This window comes from Scomber scombrus, chromosome 18 (genome assembly GCF_963691925.1).
Source record: "Scomber scombrus chromosome 18, fScoSco1.1, whole genome shotgun sequence".
Taxonomy (NCBI): domain Eukaryota; kingdom Metazoa; phylum Chordata; class Actinopteri; order Scombriformes; family Scombridae; genus Scomber; species Scomber scombrus.
In genome coordinates this window covers 20436855-20459667 of record NC_084987.1, presented here as the reverse complement: position 1 = coordinate 20459667, position 22813 = coordinate 20436855, and the positions used below count along the sequence as shown (strand labels likewise).

At 44.9% G+C, this 22813-nt stretch overlaps 1 protein-coding gene across 1 annotated transcript in view; it reads right to left on the bottom strand.

Annotated features, from left to right (window-relative positions):
- Window positions 1–22516, bottom strand: part of tnrc18 (trinucleotide repeat containing 18) — a 49690-nt gene extending 27174 nt beyond the window's left edge. The window contains exons 1-5 of the mRNA XM_062438294.1: window positions 22384–22516; window positions 20384–20727; window positions 6868–7008; window positions 4065–4169; window positions 1721–3667 (exon numbers count right to left, since the gene is read on the bottom strand). Of these exons, the coding sequence (XP_062294278.1) occupies window positions 1721–3667; window positions 4065–4169; window positions 6868–7008; window positions 20384–20591 (2401 nt within the window). The 5' untranslated portion in view covers window positions 20592–20727; window positions 22384–22516. The remainder of the gene's footprint in view (window positions 1–1720; window positions 3668–4064; window positions 4170–6867; window positions 7009–20383; window positions 20728–22383) is intronic.
- Between the last annotated feature and the right edge of the window lie 297 nt (window positions 22517–22813).

The window sequence follows — 22813 nt, the reverse complement described above, 5'->3', positions numbered from 1 at the left end:
GTTAACCCTCTTCCATCTCATCAACGCTGACTGAAGGTCCCCGAGCAGCAGAGATGGAGAGAGAGGTTTTATACAAGTGTGCTGAACCCTTCAGTTCTGCGCTAGAAGTGTGAGTGTGTTTGCGTGTGTGTGTGTGTGTGGAGCCCGTAAAGGGACAAGAGACTTTAACAATCCCTGACATGCTCCGCAGGAGAGGTTTCAAGACTGTTACCAAGGTTACAGGGAGCCTGTCCCACATGCTATCCTCTATGCATCAGAAAGCCAGCGATTAGCGTTGCACGCCCCCTCTTTCTCCTCGTCTCTCCACTCCTCCATCGCTGGTATTCCCTCCATCTCACACTCTCTTTCCACTTCTTTACTTCCTGCCATACCTCACTTTTCCCGTTTATCAACCTATCGATCTATGTCCATGTTTCTTATCGTCAGCCCGTCCCCTCCCCAAACTCTTGCTGCTTCTCTCCGTCTGTTTGTGTTTTCTGTGTAAACCCTCTGCTGTTTATTTAGAGCTGCTGGAGCGAGGGACTGTTAGACTATCAGACCAATCACTCTGCTCGAGCAAGGAAATGAATAAACGCCCCCGACTGGAGCGCACGTACACGCACACTCAAACATCTACTGTACCCCACAAACACACACACAATCCCTCATATTCCTCTCAAACACACACACATTAACACAGTCCGTCACTCTCAAGACTGATCATTGCTTAGCAACGCACCCATGGTCTTATTGTAATTCAAGGCTTGTTTGTAGCTTTTAGCTGCACTCTGTAATGACATGTTCAATGCAGAGAGGGTGGAGGTGGAGGTGGTGAGGTGGTGGTGGGGGGGGGGGGGGCGAAGGCTGAAGAAAAGAGTGGAGGAGAAAGAGCAGGGGGCCTGAGGTGAGACAAGGAGGGAGGTGCCTCTACAAAGACCTTCTCAGAGAGGAAAGGAAGGGTGGGGAAGGAGAGAGACATTCAGCCAAATGAAAAGAGCAAGAGACAGAGAGAGAGAGAGAGAGGGGGGGGGGGGGCTGAGCTGTGGGAGGACAGAGAAAAGGCTTGGAGCAGAGAAAGAAAAGAGGAGAGACAGTGAGGGAGAGACAGAAACAAGGAGAAAGACAGAGGAATAGAGAGGGAGCACTGTAGCTGAATGACCTTGATGTGCATGAATAGAGCACACTATGGCAGGAATTGCTATGCAGCGCAGAGAGCCCACAGACTCGCCAAAAGAAGCCTTTAAAACAAAATAAATCCCGTGACATAATTAGCGATTTTAGGGGGGGGGGGGTGAGAAGTTGTTTTTACCATTCCAATCACGTTACACGCATGAGCGCCTCAAAGTCAAAAAGGGCTGAGGAAATATGACTCTGATCTGAAATAAATGAATCGTTCATTATTCATGGAAACCCAAATGAAGAATCATTTGCTCTTGGCTGGTTTAACTAAAGGAGAATCTGCGGTGAGATGCAGAGGGAGAGATGAGGAACGCAACAGTGGATCGCCGGAAGAAAATACTTTGGAAAAAATACACTCGAGCTAACTTTCCACAAACTATAAAATATGACTTGAGTGATCAGCTGTGAACTCAAGCGTTTCAAACTTACAGCAGATGAAAATGTGTTGTTTTCATACATGCAGGAATGACTCACAGAAAACAAGATAGTGATAGAGAGCAGCGAGACTAAACTGTACTTCTGAAGTGATGAAGCGTGTGTCTGATATAAAAGACATCATTACCTTTAATAGCAGTTTGCAGCAGGGGTCTCTGTGTGTCTGAGGGTCCGCTGTTCTGTTTGCTGGTGCTGCTGCTGTCTCTCTGCCGGGCCACGGCCACGGCGATGCCGACCGGAGGGTGGCGCACCTCGCCCTCCCCCTCCCGACCGAACGAGCGGGCGCTGTCCGGCCGCTCCTGCTCTCTCTTCAGCTGCGGGGGCACCCTCAACGCCCCGGACCCGCCTGACCCTACCGCTAACCTTTCCCTGTCTCTCTCCCTCTCTCTTTCTCTCTCCCGCTCTCTTTCCTTTTCTCTCTCTCTCTCTCCTTCAGCGTCCATTCTGATGCTACCTAGACCGCCGAAGGGCCCTCGGTTGTCTGCGGCGAGCCTGGAGGATCCGGGACCTTCGGCAGCGAAGTTTCCACTGTATTTAATCAGACTCTGCATGGCTGAAACCTCTGTGGGGTCTGAGCTGCTGCCCCCCCCACCTCGCTCCCCGCCTCGCTCCCCGCCACTGGACCCTCCTGGTCGGTAAAGCGCAGACGGGTCCAGGTAGCGTCTCTGACTCCCCTCCTCACCTGCACGCCCGTGTCCGTGTTGGGAGGGGTGTGTTTGTGGGGAATGGCTGTGGGAGTGGGGGGGGTGGTTGTTGGGCCGGTGGGCTGTGTGAGGGGAGTGGGACATTTGTGTGTGTGTCGGCTGGCTGTGGGGGGAGGAGAGTGTGTGTCCGTGTTGGGCTGCAAGGGCAGCCATGTGACTCGTGGCGTAGTTGGCCATTGGGCTGATGGTGTTCCACTTAGTCTCCGCCCCCGGCCGTTCTATGCCCAATCGAAGCGAGTGTTTAGACATGTCCCTGGCGTCTGGACTGAACCGTGATTGACTGGACGAGTAAGACGCGTCCTGACCTCGTTTACCAATAGAACCATTGGAACAAATGACAGAACCTTCCTCTCTTTGATTGCCTGAATCGCCAGACTGGGAGAGTCGAGGATGTTCTATCAGGCTCCTCTCAGGAAACCTGTAGCTCTCCCTCTCCCTCTCCCTGTCTCTGTCCCTCTCCCTGTCTCTGTCTCTGTCTCTGTCTCGCTCCCGTTCCCGGTCTCTGTCCCGTTCCCGTTCGCGCTCTCTTTCCCGTTCCCTTTCTCTGTGTTTGTTGTCGCGGGCCTGCGAGGCGATCTGGATAGGCCCGGCCCGCTCGTCGTAAACCTCCACAGAAGGCACATATGTCGGTGCGCTGACTCGCTGCTCTCTGATAGAATCTCTGGGCGTGGGGGGTTGAGGCAGAGCAGCGGTGGAGGGCTGTAGCGCGGGAGGAAGGGCGTAGGAGACGTGGAGCGTCCCAGCTGCCGTGGCCACAGAGTCGTTCCTCCTTTGTCTGTCTGAGTGAGAGTGTGAGTTGTTTGAGTTAGCGTTAGAGTTATGGTGGGGTCGGGAGCCACTCTCTTCCTCCCGACCCCCTCTGTCTGTTTCTGGTCCGAGGAACCTGCCCACACCTCCGCCCCCACCTGGAGGGAGGAAGGGCTGTGTAGGTGACGGTCTGGACCTGGGCTCCACTGTGGACGAGTGGGAGTGTGACTTCTGCTGCTGCTGCTGCTGATGCTGCTGCTGCTGCTGCTGCTGCTGCTGGTGGTGGTGATGATGATGATGATGATGGAAGGACCAGCTTTCTCTCTCCATGTCCCGCTCCCTCTCCCTCTCTTTCTCTCGTTCCCGGTCGCCGCTCCTCGTCCTGCGATCCTCCTCACTCCTCCCGTCCTGCGTCAGGTCCACCACGCTGTGCGGCCGTTGCTCCTCTCTCAACCGCTCCCGCTCCCTCTCTCTGTCCCGCTCTCTCTCCCTCTCCCCTCGGTAAGGCCTGTCCCTGTCCCTGCCCCCGTCTCGGGACGTCCTTTGAGGGGGTGTGGAGCTGGACGGGGCGGTCGGGGGAGCAGATGGGGGGTGGCTCAAAGAGGCCGGCAGGTAAAAACTCTCTAAAAAACACACAAAACATAACACGTGAGTTTAAAAAAAAACATACGCACACACCAACATAACAGTGAAGCGCATCACATAGGCAGAAGTGAACATAATAAACATGTGAAGCAACAGGAGATCTACAACGGCTATATCCAGGGAGGAGATAAAAATTACTATACATTACATCTTGGAATTGAAGAAAGAATCAAGGCCAAAATCGGTCAGCTCTTGACTAAATGTCGCCCGTTTCTGTCTGGAGAGTTGACCCAGTTCCACCAGTTCCTACAAGTCTCGTCACTAAAATTAAAACAAAACCTACTCCCAACTGATGCGGTGCAGGATATGAGAGAGTACGAGCTCTAAATTTAGCCGCTTCTCTCTCTGTGAGTGTTGTGGGTGACAGAGACTGACCTTTGTGAGACTCGTAGAGGGGGTGCTGGGAGAGTGAGGGAGGGTCCAGGTGCCCCAGGGACAGGTAGGGGCTGGAGTACAGGCTGCTCGGCAGAGGAGGGTAGCCTGAAGGTACGGAAAGGAAAGAACATGTCATATAAAACAGTTTGTACAGATGACATCACGAAACTGTGATGATGCAAGAACTTCTCCGGCTCAGTTCGGTAAACACTGCAGCTTCTTTGGAGAAATTAGACGTCTGGAGGTTTAAAGTGTTACTACTGATATTTAGAGCTGTAATCACAGAAAACCAAACCTGAAACTATTCTTATAATCAATTAATTGTTTCAGTAATTTATCAAGCAAAAAAATCTAAACATTGTCTGATTTCAGCTTCTCATATGTGACCATTTGCTGCTTTACTGTGACGGTTTTATGTCACAAACTGGAGTATCATGTTTTTGGAATGTTGTTGGGAAAGAAACATGACATTCAACTTCTGTAAATTCATTTTATGAAACCTTCCTTATTAGTAGTCTGTATTCTTGAGACTTATTGAATCCTACTGAAAGTGTACTTACTTCCAATTATACCCCACTTTACTGTATTTTATATCAGTATTATTGATTTTTTTTTCTTTTTTTACAATTTGACACATTTTATATATAAAAGTTGGTTGACAAACACACTCATAATAATTATTATATTATATGAAGACATCAACTCGAATCAGTCTTTTTCCCCCCACTATCTTTTATCATTCATAGACCGAAAAACTGATTGAGAAAAGAATTGGCAGATTGATCAATAAATAAAAATAACAGTTAGTAGGGGAGTGCTTGGGTAGCGGTTACAATGCGTGTCACATAATCACAGCATGGAATCCGGCCAGGTACCTTTGCTTCAGGTCCTAAAATGTGTGTTTTTGTCTACCTCATTTATATCAGTGAAGGAAAACTCATCACCTTACTCTGAATCTACACACAAGTTAAAATATTTGAGCTCTTGTCTTGTCATTTTTTGAATGAGGGGGGTTTTAGTCACCTCCACGTCACCTGCACTGGTGTATCTGTTTTGGTGTGGTCAGTGTGGGGTTGGGGGTATGGGGGCGAGAGTCTGCCTGACAGCCAGCTGCTGCTCTCAGCGACCGGGTCTTAATATAGACAAAGCTTTGCGCCTGGTGTAATGCTCTGGATTTCTGCGTTAGGAGCGAGCTGGCTACGACTCTCGACGCTGGGCCGGTGTCATCGCGCCACCCGCGACGGGTGAGACATTCCCCCCGTTCCCACACTACAGGCCGTTCCAAGAAACATCAAAAAGACGCCGCCGACATTCCTGCGTGCAGAGGCGAAGTATAAATCTGTCTCCTCTCCGTTTTTGAGTGGCAGAAAATGGAGACGCTGAAGGAGGGTGTCAGTGGTGGGAGAGACAGAAATATAAGAGGAGTGATGTGAAGAGAGAGGAGAGGCGTGCAGGATGGCTTTGCTGCAAAGTTTCCTTTAACTACAGCAAACACTGATCTCTTACAGCTTTGCGGTGCATCCCAGGTACGTCCAAAGTAGGTGCGTGCCATATCGTATTCTTCATGATAACATCAGCATCATTTTTAATATGTTTATCATATTGTGATATTATTTCAGGGTAATAGTTTCCACCCCTAATCCAAAGTCTCTTAGCTTCTCCCCGGAAAAGTAGCTTTTAGTAACTTTAGCTGCCACTGTATTAAGAATCTCTCTTATGCCCTGAAAGCTTCTATTCATATCAGAGAAAGTCTGCAGCTTCTTTATACAGCAGGAGGGTTTCAGCCTGTTCAGCTGCACATGCTCACGCTTTGATTCGGGCTCAACTTTAAGTCCAAAGTGTGACTGAATATAAAGTCAAACAGCGTGTATCATGTGAGGAAAAGTATATTCTACTACATGTTTTTGTTTCATAATGAGAAGCTGATTATCAAACATAATCTTCTGGGTTGTGACCTGTCCTTCAAGTAAAGGAAGTCAGCTTAAGACAAAAAAAAAAGAGAAAGAAAATGAATGGAATCACTCGTGATCTGATTTGCCGTGTTTGGAGAGCACTGAACGAGATCTGTGTCACGCAGGCGATGCAATCAGCTTTTAAATGAATAAATGGAATCCATTCGCCCTTCTTTCCCTTTACCTCGCCAAAATTCACAAGGAGGAAGGCGCATTCCTCTCTATCTGACCTTCCCCGCCAGCGAGATTTGATAAGGAGACACACAAAAGGACACGAGGGAATGAGGAGGGAGAGAGATTCAATCACTTACTGACAGAGAGAGAGAGAGAGAGGACGGAGAGGTCCATGGAGAGGACGAAAACACACTCAGAGAGATATGTGTGTGTGTATGTGTTGATAAGCTGGGTCAGGAGAGAGATGTTAGAGGAAAAGTAGGGTAGGAGAGAGAGAGAGAGACAAACAGAGACAAAGTATGTGTTGGACAGAAAGCAACGAAAAAAAAAAAAAGAACAAGAGGGAGGAAGACAGATTACAGTAAAGGCAAGAGAGCTGAGAGTAAGGAACCGGCTGAGGACGGAGGGAAGCGAGAGACGCATTTAGGACAGAGCCAGGTGCGGAGCGACCAGCCGAGAGACAGAAATGGAGCAGGATCCCGCTGGTGTAAGCAATGAGGAACAGAAGAGGAACGAGCCTCCTGGGTATTGGACAGCAGGACGGGAGCCGACTGAGAGGAATTTCTTGAGAAAAAAAAAAAGTGTCACTAGTTTCTTATGAATTAGAACATGGGCACGCGTGAGATGTGGAGAGAAGGAGAGCGAAACAGGGGAAAAAGAAACAAAATAGGATTTACCTTCATGAGCATGTGAAGCCCAGAGCTGCGCCATCTGCAGACTGCTGGGGTTGGCCGATCTGTATGCGGGGTCTGAGGTCAAGGGGGATGGGCCCGGAAAACCTGACAGGAAGGGACTGGAGCCTGTCGGGAAGGCATCACCTAGGATTTAAAAAAAAAAAAGAAGAAAAAAGTCAGTCACCCTGGTAACCACAAGTACCAAACTAATAAACGACAAAGCCGATCAATATATACTGTACGCGCTGTCACTTTGCTGTGTGTGTGTGTGTGTGTGTGTGTGGCAAAATCGATGCACGCTGATGTTTCTATGAGGGAGCAGCCTGTTGTTATCACATTATTACCGAGCCACCGTGCACTCCATTTCAACGAGACAGACCACAGACAGACTGCACTCAGACAAAAAGGGACAGTTCATCAAACCGCTGATTCAAAACCGCAATGGAGGTACCGCGTGGTCCAGTCTGGAGGCTCAGATCAGCTTCTCTGTGTTGATTTGAATTTGAAATTGGACTACTTCCTAATGTAACACATAAACTTAAAGCTGCAAGGTGTACGTTTTAAAAAAAAAAGCTGAAATATGTACTCAAGCATATGTTAATGTGCAAGGCTCTTCTCAAAGGCGTCTGTGTGAGTCATTAAACAACCTGGCAGCAGTACAGAGATATTCCCCTCTCAAGTTTTCGCCCGTTCTAACCAATCACAGAGGGCCAAAGACAGGGGCGGGAGCTGATGACTGTCAATCAATGGGTGAAAACACTTGTGGCTTACTACTCTGCTTGTACTTAGCTTGATTTTCACAACTTGAATTGCAGCTTTAAAGATATTCTAACTTATAGCATAAACCACAAAATATCTATTTGATTTTTAAATGCTGCAGATGAAAAGTTAAAAACACACAAGAAACCAACTCATATCATCCATGACAAGTTTTTTAAATGCCAATTTATAACATTAGGGTTGTTAAATATTTATCTGAGTCCTGGACTTAATGTATCGATATTTAATGGACACTAGAAATGCTTATGTTTTCTGTTTTTTTTACTGTCATGTGTGAAATAACGTAAAATCAAAGTCTGATTTAAATATCGATACTGAACTAAGATGAGAACTGCAACTATGAATTCAGAATTAGCCACAATACTCCATAATTACTTCATCCTGTTGTATGGCAGCCAGTTGTATCTTGGAAAGGTTTTTAGTGATCCTACAGATCTCCTCCTATAGTTGCCTGGGTTGAATCTAATATTTCCACACACTTTCCCATCCACCACAACAGACTTTAATAACATCAAGTGAAGAAGAAGAGCAGCACTTAGTGGAAATATTAGATTTAAAACGTTAAAATGACCACCATTTAAGACCTGTATATTAGAATCTGCCAATAGATTTCATTCTTTCAATTCATTTTCACCACATTCACAGAAAACCCAGTGAAGCTCATGTAAACCATTTCAGGACTGTATGATAACACTCAAACTTCCAGTTTCCAACATATGGGGGCTGGTTGGCACTAATGTGTATATTACAATAAAATGACATCAGCTTGCTCCTGATGATGCAGAAACTGTAATGTCACAAGACCGACCATCGCTCCGTCTATTTAACTTTGGACGAATGATTCATTCTACACACGCTTCACATTCAAAGCGAGTTGACGTCACACTGTTCAACATCCACAGAGCAAATTCCTCGTAAAACATTCCATATCTCAACATGGTACTTTTATCGATTGTTTTTATTGGCCTTGTTTTTATTAGACAAAGTACGCCCTGCATACTATCTGACCATTAGCAAACTTTGAACCTTTGAACCAGCTCTGCTTCTTTCAATCAAAAACTCTTAAGAGCTGGAAAAGGTTTCATGTTTAGCTGAGGTTTCCTCCCCTTCCCACACACACACCCACACACACAGCCCATTACTGAATGCACTGCACAACCATTACCCTGATAAAACTAACCATGTGTGTAGGGGAAAGGGTGCTGTCTGTATAAGGGTGAGGGGGAAGGGGCCGAGTGTGTGTGTGTGTTTCTGTATTAGTCCTGTGGGAATCTGATAGACATGCTGTGCTTGCCGAGTTTTCCCTGCATCTAAATCAGTACATTAAAACCGCAGTCCGTCAGCGACCGGCGCATACACACACACCCTTTGTAAATCAATAGCAAATGCAGCTTTCCAATTAATCACTAACAGAGGCGTACACACACACACAAGCAGGAGTATTGCAGTGCTCTAAAAACCACTGTGTAGGTGGATCCCTCCACACCAGGTCCTATTAGACACAGATTTATTCAAGCTTCTCCATGTTTGCATGTATGTGTGCACTCAGGGTCTATTGTGTGTGTGTGCGTGTGTGTGTAGCTGAAGAGGCTGCACTGCATCGCTGTATGATCACTGACATGTGCAAACAGTTCTGTGTGGGTTTGCAGTGAATGCCCTTTGAGTCAGAGACGCTGCAGGAGAACACACACACACACAAGCAAAAGACGCAAACAAACACACAGCCAGTTATTAACCTTCAGTTAGTCTCAGTCCGTTAACTCTGTGGGAACACACACACACACACACACACACACACACACACACACACACACACACACACACACACACACACACACACACACACACACACACACACACACACACACACACACACACACACACACACACACACACACACACACACACACACACACACACACACACACACACACACACACACACACACCTCCCTGTCCTGTGTGCAGCACTGAGGAGCAGCAACTTACTCTCTGTGTAGTCTCATAGTAGCATCTATTATTCATCACAACACACACAAACACACGCACTCACGCTTATTATGCTGCGAGACATTATCTGACCGCTTTCACCTACTACCACTTCTTCATGTAGTCATCCGCTGTTCCAAGTAAAAAGGAAACCGGGCATCTTCACATGTGGTGAATTTCTCAGATAAACTGATCGTTTGTTCCTTTTTGAGTTCCTACTTCTTAAAGTGGTGACAGGTGATTTGGCGACACCCGTGGGCGCTTGTGGTACACAGCAAGTGGAGTTTAATACGGCAAAACAGTCAATTGAGGAGCTGCTCTGTCAGAAATACGACAGAATCTGTTTACAGTGCGACTAAACAAACTGGAGATGTTTTAATACAGAACTTCAGTCAATTATTGGCCTTTTTCCATCGTGATCATGAGAGATGGCGGTCTGATTTCATGCTGCACAGAGAGAGATTTGGTTGAGTTGCTGAGAAGTTGGATGTTTACTCCCTGCAGCATTTAAAACTGATCCAGTCTAAAAAAGCCAAAAAAGTCTTATAAAAAACAAGACTGTCTTTGATTTGAAGATGCATTTTATGATCAATGATTGTGGTCACAGGAATGAGAGTCTGCCACTATCAATAAAAACCACTACACAGAGCGATGCTGCAGTAAAGTACACTGAATGGCTACTGCAGAAAACAAAAGCCAATCTAAATAGTTTGAGATAATAACTTTTAACAAAATAAACGATTAAAACTGGCTGGATTAACTAATATGATTTACCACAAAAAATATGAGTCTGAAGATTCCTAGACATGCAGGTCACGGTGATCCATAGAGGGCTGAATGAATCGAGGGCGACTGGACTAGAAGCTGCTTGAAGACATTTCACCTCTAATCAAAACAGGCTTCCTCAATTCCCTCTTCAGCTCCTTGGATGAGAAGCCAAACGTCTTCAAGTATCTTCAGCTGAGTCCAGCTGCCCTCAATTCAACTCTCCTTGGATTAGCGTTTAGCTTCGCTCATGAAAAATTGACAACGGGACAGCGTCAACATGGTATTATCATATTATTATTAACATATTCTTTTATGGATGATGTCCACATTGTGGTTTTGAGCTGCAATGATTATTCAGTTGATTAATTAGCCAATATTTTGATTCCAGTTATTTTTCATACATACAAACATCTGATGTTATTGAAAATGACAGTATAATAATATTTTAGGCTCTTAGTACACTGAAGACATTTCTGTTGCCTCTGAGAAACTGTCACTGCCATTATTGCCACAGTTCTTTATAAGTATATCATAGACTAAATGTTTTAGCAAGAAAATTATCTGTAGATTTATCAATAATGAAAATAATAAATTGGTTACAGTCCCATTATAGATATGGACATTAACTGTTTCATGTTTCAGGTTTAGTAAATTAAGTAAAGTTGTATTTTTGCTACTTTTTCCTCTGTGACTGTAAGAAATGAGCTCTTTGTGACTAGTGAGATAAAAAATAATTAAATTCCTTACAACTTTTCTATATAATCTGATCATAATAATATAATCTACTGCTAAAAATGCTAAGAGATGCATTTTACAGCCACTTTTCATCCTTCACTTCAGTGTGTGTCGACATGTGCCACAATACGTGCCAACAATGTTGTCTTAACAAATTACTCTCACCTGTAACCCACCTACTAATTGTTACCTGGTGTGTGTGTGTGTGTGTGTGAGGAGCAAAACGTAGACATATTCCCTCGACACACACGCATGCACGCACACTGACAACACAACCACCACCACCTGTCAAGGATGCTAAGGTCCTGGTAGGATATCAGCAGTTTCCATTCCTTCAGGCCAAACACCAGGGTCTCGCCAACACACACACACACACACACACACTAGAGTTTGGATCAATCTCAGCATCACAGCCGCCTACAGGCCCTTTATTCATGTGTGCAAAGTAGACACACAAACACACACACACTTTTTGTACCAGCGTTCAGGAAAAAAACCCAACACAATCCCAAATTCCCTTTTCCCCTTCCTCCTTCCTGAACAGTGTAAGGGAGGAAAAAGAGGGAGGGGGAGAACGAGCGAAAACATTTATGTTCCTCGTTCCAGAAACAACATCCAAATGGTAGCTGAGAGGGAAGTGTTTCTTTAAATGTTTTGGAATGACTCTTTCATTACCTCTCTCTCTCTCTCTCTCTCTCTCTCTCTCTCTCTCTCTGCCCTTTTCCTTCCTCTCTCTATCCCATCCCACTTTCCCACCCCAGACACACACACACACACACACACACCATTTGGCTCCCACTTCACAAGACAGTTAGTTTGCCATATTGGGATAAGCAAGTTGCCAAGAAACACGCTCTCTGACTCCCAACACGTTTCTGAGCCTCCATTTTCAGATCCTTGTAAGAAATGTATCTAGATATCAGAGAGGGGAAGAAGGCGGCATGCTGGAGATCTATTCTGATAGAGACACTGTTGCAAATCTGAAACACACACACACACACACAAACTCTCTGTGAACCCATCTGTTTTCTATCAGTGGTACTCAGAGCAGGGTTAGCTTGGGGGGGAATCTCTATTGATCTCTGGATTTTATTCCCTACAAGAAAAACATTCAAACAGTAAAACTCTGGCGTGCTATCCGTCTCTGCCGCAGCTAACTGGCACATTGACACTGGGAACCATTAATCCTGCCTGTAGAGCAAGGGCAAAAAAGGGGTCCTCACATAAACACAAGCGGGTCATGTGTGGGATTTGCATACACATCTGACAGCGTGTGTTTCTGTGTGTTCATTCAGGCTGCAAAGAGCGTTAATGGTTCCCGAATGTGCACATAAGGGGTGTTAATGATTAATTGATAATCCATTAATTGCTATTAATAATTCAACTGATTATAAATATATTAACTGATAACGCAGAAGACGAGGGACGTGTGGTGTAAAGTGTGAAAGTGTGTGTAGGTTTGCTGTAGTAGGCAGTTGGATTTGACAGACTGCACACACCAGGTGGAGTTTCTTACTCTTTAATAAGTTGGGTGTACAGGTGTATATTGTGATGGGTGGTGACAAATACACCGGGGCTAACTGTAAAACAAACGCACCTCCCCACGTCGACGAGAAAAGTCACAGCGTGCCTCTGCTCGCTTGTGTTGTGTTGATGAACTCTGAAGCGTAGAGGTGTAAAAATTCCACATTTGTTGTTTGGCGGATGTCCAGTTTAGCTGTCTGAGGCTAATGCTAATGCTACACTAGCATCTTGAACAAAAGCAGCCACTCAGTTAACGCTGGCTGAGAGAGCTGAGTGTTCACCCCAGCTGTGATGATCTTTTTGGGGCATTTTTGTACAGCTGTAACACACCAGCACATTTAAGGGGTGCGCACACACACACACACCCACAAGAGCCTCTGAAGAACCAGCAAGTCTAGTAAACCAGCAAATGACTACAGGTAAGCTAATAATATCAGAATTCAATATGTATACAGTGGAGTTCTTTCACACAATGTCCATTTATCCTCCATGTTATATCTACATAAATGTTAACAAGTCACAGCAGAACAGTAATGTTTTGCCTCCTCTAACACGGCACAGAAATGATGCATTTTCTTTTGAAAGTGGTCGCCAATGGTTACCAGCAGCCATGCAGGAAAAAGAACAAACATTTCATGCAAGACCTCTGCTGTCAGTCTTTTAATGCTGTAATCATTCACTTTTTGAGATGTGACACGACTTATCATTCTGAACCAAGAATTCTTGGTTTTATGTATATGTTGATTGTATTCATTAGTTTCTTACAGGTAATCTGACTTAATCAGATGAAAAACTCCTTTGAATTCTGTATCATGTGGGTCTCTGATGATACAGTGATAGAAATTGAGCTCCTAGTGCCGCTTCTCACAGGACAGTGTTACTACTCTGTACTTTGGGACAGTTGTACTCTGTAGCTTTAGTGTAAGCTTCTTTCTTACTTTAGCTGCAGGAATAAGAAAAAATGTAGGACACACTGAATATTATTCGATCCATTCTAGCACTACCTGAGTTCAATATAATGTAGAGTTATGTGTTGTACGTGCCTAAAACAGCCCCTTATCGTGTAGTGAGATGCACTTTTTGTGGACGTGCACTGGCTTGGTGTTATTGCCCCATCAGGTTACATTGCAGCCTGTTTTATCGCTGCTGACTGAAACAGTCTTTCTCAATATGAGACCGGTTTCAGAAATAGTTACCCGCCTGTTAGTTATTTATAAGCTGCCAAAATTTCCCGTTAACACCACTGACTAGTCATACTATCGAAAAAAAACTGCTTCAAATTTGCATTCCTAGAGCACAACTGGTGTCTTGTGTTCCGAGTTGTTAAGAGGAAACTATTTTTGTTTGTGTTTGCGAGCTCAAACTGAAGACAATCCATTTCTCAACATGGTTTATGACAAGCTCATGTTACAACATGCAAACCTTTAGTTTTGCAAACCACATTGCAATATGTTAATATCTGATGGCTCTTTATCTTGTCAGTGTTGTTTGTTGATAAAGAGATTACGCAATGAATTTGCAAAGGAAATACATTTGCAAACAACAGACTGACTTTCAATCATTCAAGATGAAGAACTGCTGTCTGCAGTACTGTTTTTTGATGTGAATCTTCTAGAAACATCTCACCGCAGATGAGATGCACATCGTGGCTGCGATAACAGAATATTGTGTGTTTCTTTATCATTTCCTTTGAATGAAAATATTACATTTGCCGACACCCAATGATCTCAAACTGCTCGCTTGACGTGTCTCTGCTCCCCTGTTTTCACACATTTCACTCTTTCTAATAATCTCTTCAAGAACTGATAAATAACAAATCATAAAAAGTGACACCCAGCCGCACAGAACACCATAGATTGGTTTTCTTTGATATTCATCTCAACCACATGACAGAAGAGACACAGAATGAGCGTTTTATTTCTTGCCGCCCTGAGAAACTTGTTGCCAAAGTTGCTCTGGCGGTCGGGTGGAAAACGCATGTGTGTGTTTGAGCCTTGCTGTGTCGTGCTGTCGCGCTCAGGAATCTCCCGTGAAGGTGGCAGGTGTTATTTTGACACACACACACTCCACCATACCATACCAGCAAATGGGAACGCACACGCAGACGGGCTGAATGGCATGCACAGTTGGGTTGTCACACAGATGCAACGAATACTGAAGACAGTGAGAAAGATATTCACATATGTGGCGCTTGGGTCTAGCAACATATTCGGTGTCTATTTGAGAAATAATAATAAATGTGTGATGAAATACAAACACTTTTTTCTCAGTGAAGGAAATTAAGATTAACTCACAGAAAATGAAGAGGAATCGAAACTGTTCCTTTGATGTCTGTGCTCAAAGCCACAGAAAGGTGACATTTATTCTGTTTACTGACTTACGGCTTATCAGTTCATCTTTGTATGATATGGATATAAATGATAAACATCAGTGGTCTAAAGTGCAGGTCGTCTTAGCAACTCAACTGGCTTAACAGATTATGGGTAACCGTAAAAAATGTGACTTTTCCTCACGTCGTACCTGCTTGTGAGTTCCATCTAAGTATCCTGTGAGGAATTTTATGACTGTATAATCTTATGTAATACAACCGCACAGACTCAACATGCAGCCAAACAGACATAACGCAGTGTGTGACCTCTGTGTGCTGGAGGCTGTTGTTTGAATTTAAGGGACGGTTCTGGCAGAAGTCAACCAGTTAGCTAATGCTTCGGGTATTTCGACATGCTGCGGCACGCTCGTTTTCTCACATACATACACACACACACCGGCCTATCACTCTTATGTTTGACAGCTGTGTGTGTGCGTCATATGCCTGTGTGTGTATGTGTGTGTGTGTGTGTGTGTGTCGTTTGTCTGCCTTTGACAGGTTTATTGTAGCAGGGCAGCAGTGCCTTGTGCTTTCTCTTAAGGAGCCTGTTTTCTCTCCTGAAGGATTCAATTAATCTGAGAGGGGGACGTGTCCGAGCAACATCTTCACACACACACACACATACACATACACATACACAAACACACACAGGGGTCTGTGTCTTGAATACATATATAAACACACTCACCACATTAATTTTAACGTAAACAGACACACTTACCGAGTGGCGTGGAAGACAAATTGGTATCGGCCAAGACAACCCTGGCCTGCCCCGCAAGCTGCATGAATTATACTTACACTCGTGCATCTGTGTGTGTGTGTATGTGTGTGTGTGTGAGGGAGAGTGAAAGAGGGGGGACATTTGAAGGGCTACCACATTTATCTAACTGTGTATGAATGTGTTGTGGTCGGGATAAATCTCTTCCTTTCTCTCTGCGGCGAGTCCCAGGGGGAAACCCCAGCCCTAACTGCACTAAGCACAATCACATGCTCCTATTCCCATACACAAGAGCTCAATCCGCTCATCCACTCAGTGTTTGTTTCTCTCTCTCTCTCTCTCTCTCTCTCTCTCCCTCTCATACACAAACAACAACCTCCACGCTCTCATCCTTCAAAAACAAGAAAACGCTGCTTTCCACCTCGGGGATCGTGCCCATTTAGATCTCCTTTTCCATTTGTCTTGGGCTGTTTTCATCTCCATCTATTGACCTCCCTTCTCGGCACTCACTGCAACACCTACATTTGCCTCTGTGTCTCACTCCCATCTTCCTCATCTCGCTCCCTTGTGAAAACTAAAATTGAGTATGTGTGTGTGTGTATTAGAGAGAGAGAGATACACCACCTTTAATGGCATGTTTGCCTCATTTTATTCCAAATGCTGCTTCTAAAACTTCTAACATCAGGTCACACAGTTAAAGTAATCATTTACCGCAACGGCCGATTTGATAGAACAGCACAGCGATTCAACTAACACCCAGTTTATAGGGTTTCTGCCTTCAACACCCGGAAAAAAGACGCCAATGCACAGGAAGTGATGTGCGCTACGTTTTCTGCAGCTGCAGCGACATTGCTTTGATTGTTTAGAAGACATGAACAGTTGCTGGTCAAAGAAAAACAAGGAAAAAAAGACAAAACAGAAGCCACGCCGATCTCTGCAAAATGTAGTGCAGAAGAGAAGAGCGCCTGGCATCAAAACGGTTGCTCAAAAGGTGCCAAAAACGTGATCTTCACCTTTAAAAATCATGTGTGATATCTTGATTCTTAACACATCCACACACACCCTGAACAATAACATGTTCTGCGCCCGCCTCCACCTTTAGGAGTGATGATAAGAGTTTTGGCAGTAAGAAGCATCTCGGGCCTCGTCTCCTCTGCTCGGCTGCACTTCGGCGGGTCCGACCTCTGCTGCTGTCGGATGCGAGAGGGAGGGAAGAGGACAGATGGCCTCAATCTGGTGATGGAGGCTCCAGCAGACCTCCAGTAGACAGAGGAGCATTTACAGCCATTTTAGGTCTATAAACAGTGACTAAGACCTGACCCTGCATGTCACAAAAAACAATAATAACTCTGCAACATATTTGACTGTTCTGTACGCGGTAAAGGCTAAAACAGGGACATACCTCACACCCACTACACTCAAAAGTTTGCTCCCATTTAGCTGTCAATTCAGGGTCCCAAGGGGCCAGACGGAAAATATACGAAAAGTGATTTATTCACTGTGTCATACAGATCACACATCAGGGAACATTTATTTTATAAGATTTGCTCCGCTGCTGCCTGCCCATCTGCACTACTGTATTTTGTATATTTTGCATGTTTCTAGAAGGTGTGATGTGCAATGTCAAGATATGTCAAGTTTATCGATATAGAGGGGTCTAGACTGTACTATTTAATTCACAGATACCCAAAATCGACCCATGAGCAGGACAAATTTCCACTGATTTGGACAACAAAGTCAATCAATCAATCAATCCATCCATCCTGATCAGGCGTAGCCTGTAAGAACACATAGGAACGGGTGCGCTGGGTTATAAAGCTGGGATTTGCTGATGGAAAATAATGTTTTTACACTCTTTACAGGTCCAACTATTTTTAGCTTCACAGTGCATTTAAAACAAATGTTTAGCTGCCTCACACACACACACCTGCCAACTTTGAGATGTGGAAATAAGGGAGACTCTCTACTCCATTAAGTCAGGTGGAAATCCTATTAAAAAAAATGAACTAAAAAATAATAATAACTACAGGAGACTCCTGGGAAATAAGGGTGTGTTAGCAGCTATAAACAGTCCGCCCTGCTATCAAGAGCTCAGCCAAAAACAACAGTTTAAGAAGTGTCTTGAATGCCACCAAACACATGTAAACAAAAACAGTAGCGGGGCAACTTGGGCTCCCGTGATTCATACCGTTTACTGAGATTAAAGAAGTGGGAACATTAGGAACATCTGCAATTAACAGGTTATTATCCTGTAACAAGGCTGTGTGGTGTTATTACAAGCATGGGACTGAGATCTCAATCGGGTTTGGTTAATGTAATGTGTTGGGAATTGATATGAGAGAGCACCATAAAGCTAAATGACCTGTGTCGTACAGTGGCGTGTTTTTGTGGGCGGAGGCTGGTGGTGTGTGTGTGTGTGTGTATGGGAGATGAAAATCAGAGAGCGAGAAGGTCACTGTGTGTGTGTGTGTGTGTGTGTGTGTGTGTGTGTGTGTGTGTGGGCAGAATAAAATGTGTCCCGTTTTAAAAAAAGAGTGTTTAAACTGCCAATCTGGGCTGGAACAGTGGTTGGGTCAATTCCACTTCACAAACCTACTTCCAAACCCTCTGGCTACACAAGCAAGTCTGAGCACACACACACACGCCAACCACAAGCAGTTTTCAGCTCATTTTGGAGCCACAGGAGGGGAAACGGCATCGCAACACACACTTTACCAACAAGTGGTATTTTGCAGGGGTTTTAAAGTCAGATTTGATCAGTGGAAAAATATTGCCATGTTACTCCAGTAGCTGCAAAATCTACTACACATCACCTGCACATCTCTTTGCCACGATACACCCATCAATCATCCCGACGCTACCCGCTGTGAGCTGATTTCATCTCTGACAGGTTCTCGTGTGCCTGTGTGAGTAGAGTGTGTGGGTTCTGCCGGTGTGACAAATTAACGCTTCATCAGAGAGCCCTGCCCCGCCAGCAGAGCCTCTATTTCTATCCAGACCTCTACTACCTTCAGCTCCAAATGACAAGCGCTGCACAGAACCCACGTTCAAGCGATGAGGACAGGGAACGCAGCTCAACAGCTGAATTATTATTATCTCCGGGGTTTACCTCTGAAAAGAAACCAGAGGAACTGTAATTGTATCTGTGTCTGCAGCTACATGACTTCAGGGGGGATGTAAGTAACTCGATGAGAGCGTTTGTCAGACTTTCCATTTTCCAAAAAGACACGGCGCACCTATTTTTCCTCTCGCGCAACACACAGCTTGACTTTCCCCTTTTTGACTGACCGCATAACTGTATGCAAACACACATAATTGCACAATGTTATTTCAAAGCTTCCATTACTAATAGCAGGAGCAGACATTGCATCACAGTGCAGGCAGTGAAAGTAAAAGGAAAACCACCAACTCAGCTGGGAATATCATACTGTAGATGATCTACTGACTGACAGGTAACACACACACACACACACACACACACACACACACACACACACACACACACACACACACACACACACACACACACACACACACACACACACACACACACACACACACACACACACACACACACTTCAATTCAATGGATTTTACTGGCATGAGATTAGAGATGTTTCCAAAGCACAATTATCATTATGAAAAATAATGTTAATAAGCAATTAAATTAACAAAAATAATGTTGACAACAATATGAGTTAATAGAATAAAACACACACAGACACACACACAGGGCATGTAGTGAGTGATGTAAACAAACACATAGGGGTTCACTTTAAGGAGCCTCAGCCTAGTGTACACTAAACCACATTCTATCTGCACATGAAACCTCCCAGTGTGGACCTGACATGTATGTTTAAGAGCACACACACACACACACACATATATATATTTAAAGACACCACAAATACAAGCTTACTTTACACACAGATTCCATAATGTACTTGCAGCAGGGATGCCCTACCGATTTGGTTCAAATACTGGGGAAAAGGGGCAGAGTCAGCCATTTGCCAAATGCTCCACAAGAGTGGCTTTTACTCCAAATACTGGCAACTTAACCACAGCCATCCTCCTATTCACACAAACACTCAAGAAGTGGTCTGTCATCCCTCTCAGGTCACAACTTCTACCACCCCCACTCTCACAAACACACACACTGCATCTGCTCTCACAGGAATGACGGTTTAATGGTCCACATGCAATCCAAGCCCTTTGCACCCTGACCTGCACACTGCTGCAACAACACTCACACCACAACACTCAACAGCCAGCCCTGTTTGTGCTTTAAAAGCAGACTGTGTGTTTGTGTGTGTGTTGCAAACTGCCAAGTAATTTTCCGCTTATGTGTTGCTCATTGCAAAGGCTGGGAATCCTTAACACGATACCATACTTTCACATCTGAAACTTGTCACAGCTTTATAACTGCCACTCCTCCTGATGAAAAATCTACATCTGGGTTCATTTCCCACACAAGACCGTAGCGACATCCCAGCAATGACCGCACATGCTGCCACTGGGAGCCTCAAACTGTGCGCATTTTTGCGCAGCGTTATATCAACTTAATATTTGATTATTAAAGGGTTGCGTTTTATAGCATTCACTTTATAGCGTTCAAGCAGTCCAACAACATGTACTTACTGTGGTGTGGATGTAGGTTAATGGCCGATGGCATGAATTTTCCGGAGTGGAGAGGCGGCGGATGACTCGCGCCCAAGTGACCGGGTGAGGGAGGGATCCTCCCGGCTGCTGCTGCTGCTCCGAGTCGGTGTGACTCCATCGCGAGCCCCGCCAACAGCGGAGGTGGTACGTGGACGGATCGGGGAGGTCCAAAATCTCTGCCATCCATTATCCACAGCGGGGAAAGTTGAGAAAAGAAATTGTCCGTTCGGATAGGCCCCCTATTCCGAAAGAGCCAATACTGGCTATAATAATGTCTTTAGTTTTCCAGGCGATTCGGGCTCCTTTTCAGCCATCCTGCTGACCTAGAAAATAAAACATGAGAAAAAAAATCGCTTGATACACAATCTGAGCAAACTGTTGGGAACTGGTAGTTAGGATTTCTTCTCTTTTCAGCGAACAGGCGGCCCATACATGCAATGACGCAGTTTGGAAAAGCACTTAAAAAACTCAACATTGACTATTAGCCGATCGGCAGTATTATTTTACGAGTTGCTCCTGATGTACCAAAAATATAGGTCTTAAATCAGCTTTAACTTATATCTACAATATTATGATCTAATATGTGAGCGAGCGAGCAGCGGCACTCCACCCCCACTGCACACCGAGCAGGCAGCCGCTCCGAAGCTCCGCTTCCCAGAGAAACAGCCAGGAGAGACCGCTCTGCTCCGGCCATGAAGACACCCCGCGATCCCGTGATGGAAACGCACACGGTCAAATTTTAATAACCTATTCTACCTTTTCCGATTACCCCGCTGTTTTCCTACACCGTAAACCAGCAATGTAGGCCCTGTAAGCCAATACACCATAAATACTGGAGGCGCATCAAATATAAATTTCAAACGGGTTAAAAATAAATAAGGTTGCAAAAGCCTGCATCATTAATCAGCGGGCTTAGCGGTGTTTTGTTGCCCACAGATGCGAATTTAGTCCGGTTTACCTCGCAATTGGACATGGGTGCTGTCCAAGGAAAGAAATCACAATCTAGCCCGTAAACACTTGAGTCCCTTAAAAACACCAAAACCTCATTTAATATGCAATGTTATCGTCGGTTTACCATCTAAACCCACGTTTGAAGCGTTATTATGGTATAATAATGTCTTTTAGCCTTCCATTATAAATGGACGGATAATTCTGTTTAAGCTGTATCCACCCGAGCAATGCGCCTTAATTCAGTAAAAGGGCTATTTTAGTGACTCTTTAAAACAGATGCAAGACCATAATCTTCGCAGATACGCTATTTATGTGCTTAGATTAATATTAAAAAACTAAAAAAAAATGCTATAAAAGTTACTTTAAGCAGAACAACAACAAGCAATTGCTGAAGGCAAATTGTGTGTCTTTGGGGAATCTTATTAAGCTAGTTTTTAACATATCCAAAAGAGCCCCAAAAATGAAGTGTAGTTAAACACTGGGAGTTAACACGCTGTGGATTTAAGTTTAAAACAAGGCGAAAGTCGAGTTAACCTTCAAAGGCTGCAAGCGAGCACATTACAGCCATGACTCGTGATATCCAAGCGGGCGGGATCTGAAGAATGGCTCGTTCACGAAATCACAATAAACCTTTTCTTCACTTAAAAAAAAAAATACACCGAAACACAAATGTTGCCTCTGAGCGCTCTTAAACAGAGTCCGGGGCCGAGTTACACTGTATCCTCCTCGGCTGTGATCCATGCGGCTCGGCGGCGGAGGAGCACGGCGTCACAGCCACGTTTCAAACTTTTCACGGTTCCATTAACGACAAGCAAAAAACTTTCTCGGAGTAAACGTCTCACGGTAGGGTTTTTCACACCGCCAACAGCACCGTAAAAATCCAAAAGGTCGTCTGAAATAACCTCCGCGCCCTTTTCACTCACATTTACAAACCAAATAACGCTTTAAAACGCGGAGAAGTCTGACACTTCAGCTGGAAAAAGAAAAAACCCAAACAAGAAGGGAAAAAAAACATGCCGAGCGCTTACTTGAAAGAGGAGGAAATCTGAGGAAGGAGCTAAAAATGCAAACGATTCTCAAAATCCGTCCAGGTTGCTGGGAGAACTGGAGGAGTCCATTACAGGCTCGTCCGAAGGTAAACTGGGGGATAACAGGGGGGAGAGAGAGAGCCCCTGACGCGTCCGTAAACTCCTCAGCAATGAAACACAGCATTGTTTTGCAAGCCCCGCCCACCTCGCTCTCTCCCACCCAACCCCAGCCCAGCCCTGTACGTCTTAAACAAGCTCTGCTCTGATTGGCTACGCGGAGTGTCAATCAAAGTACCCAGCGTTGAAAAAACCCCAAAAAAAACACTGGCCGCTCGCCAACACTATAAAACCAATTATGGAGCAAGGAGGTTGAGCAGTTTCAAGGTCCCCTCTCCCTTCAAGACTGAGTGATCAAAACTCAAGGGTGTGG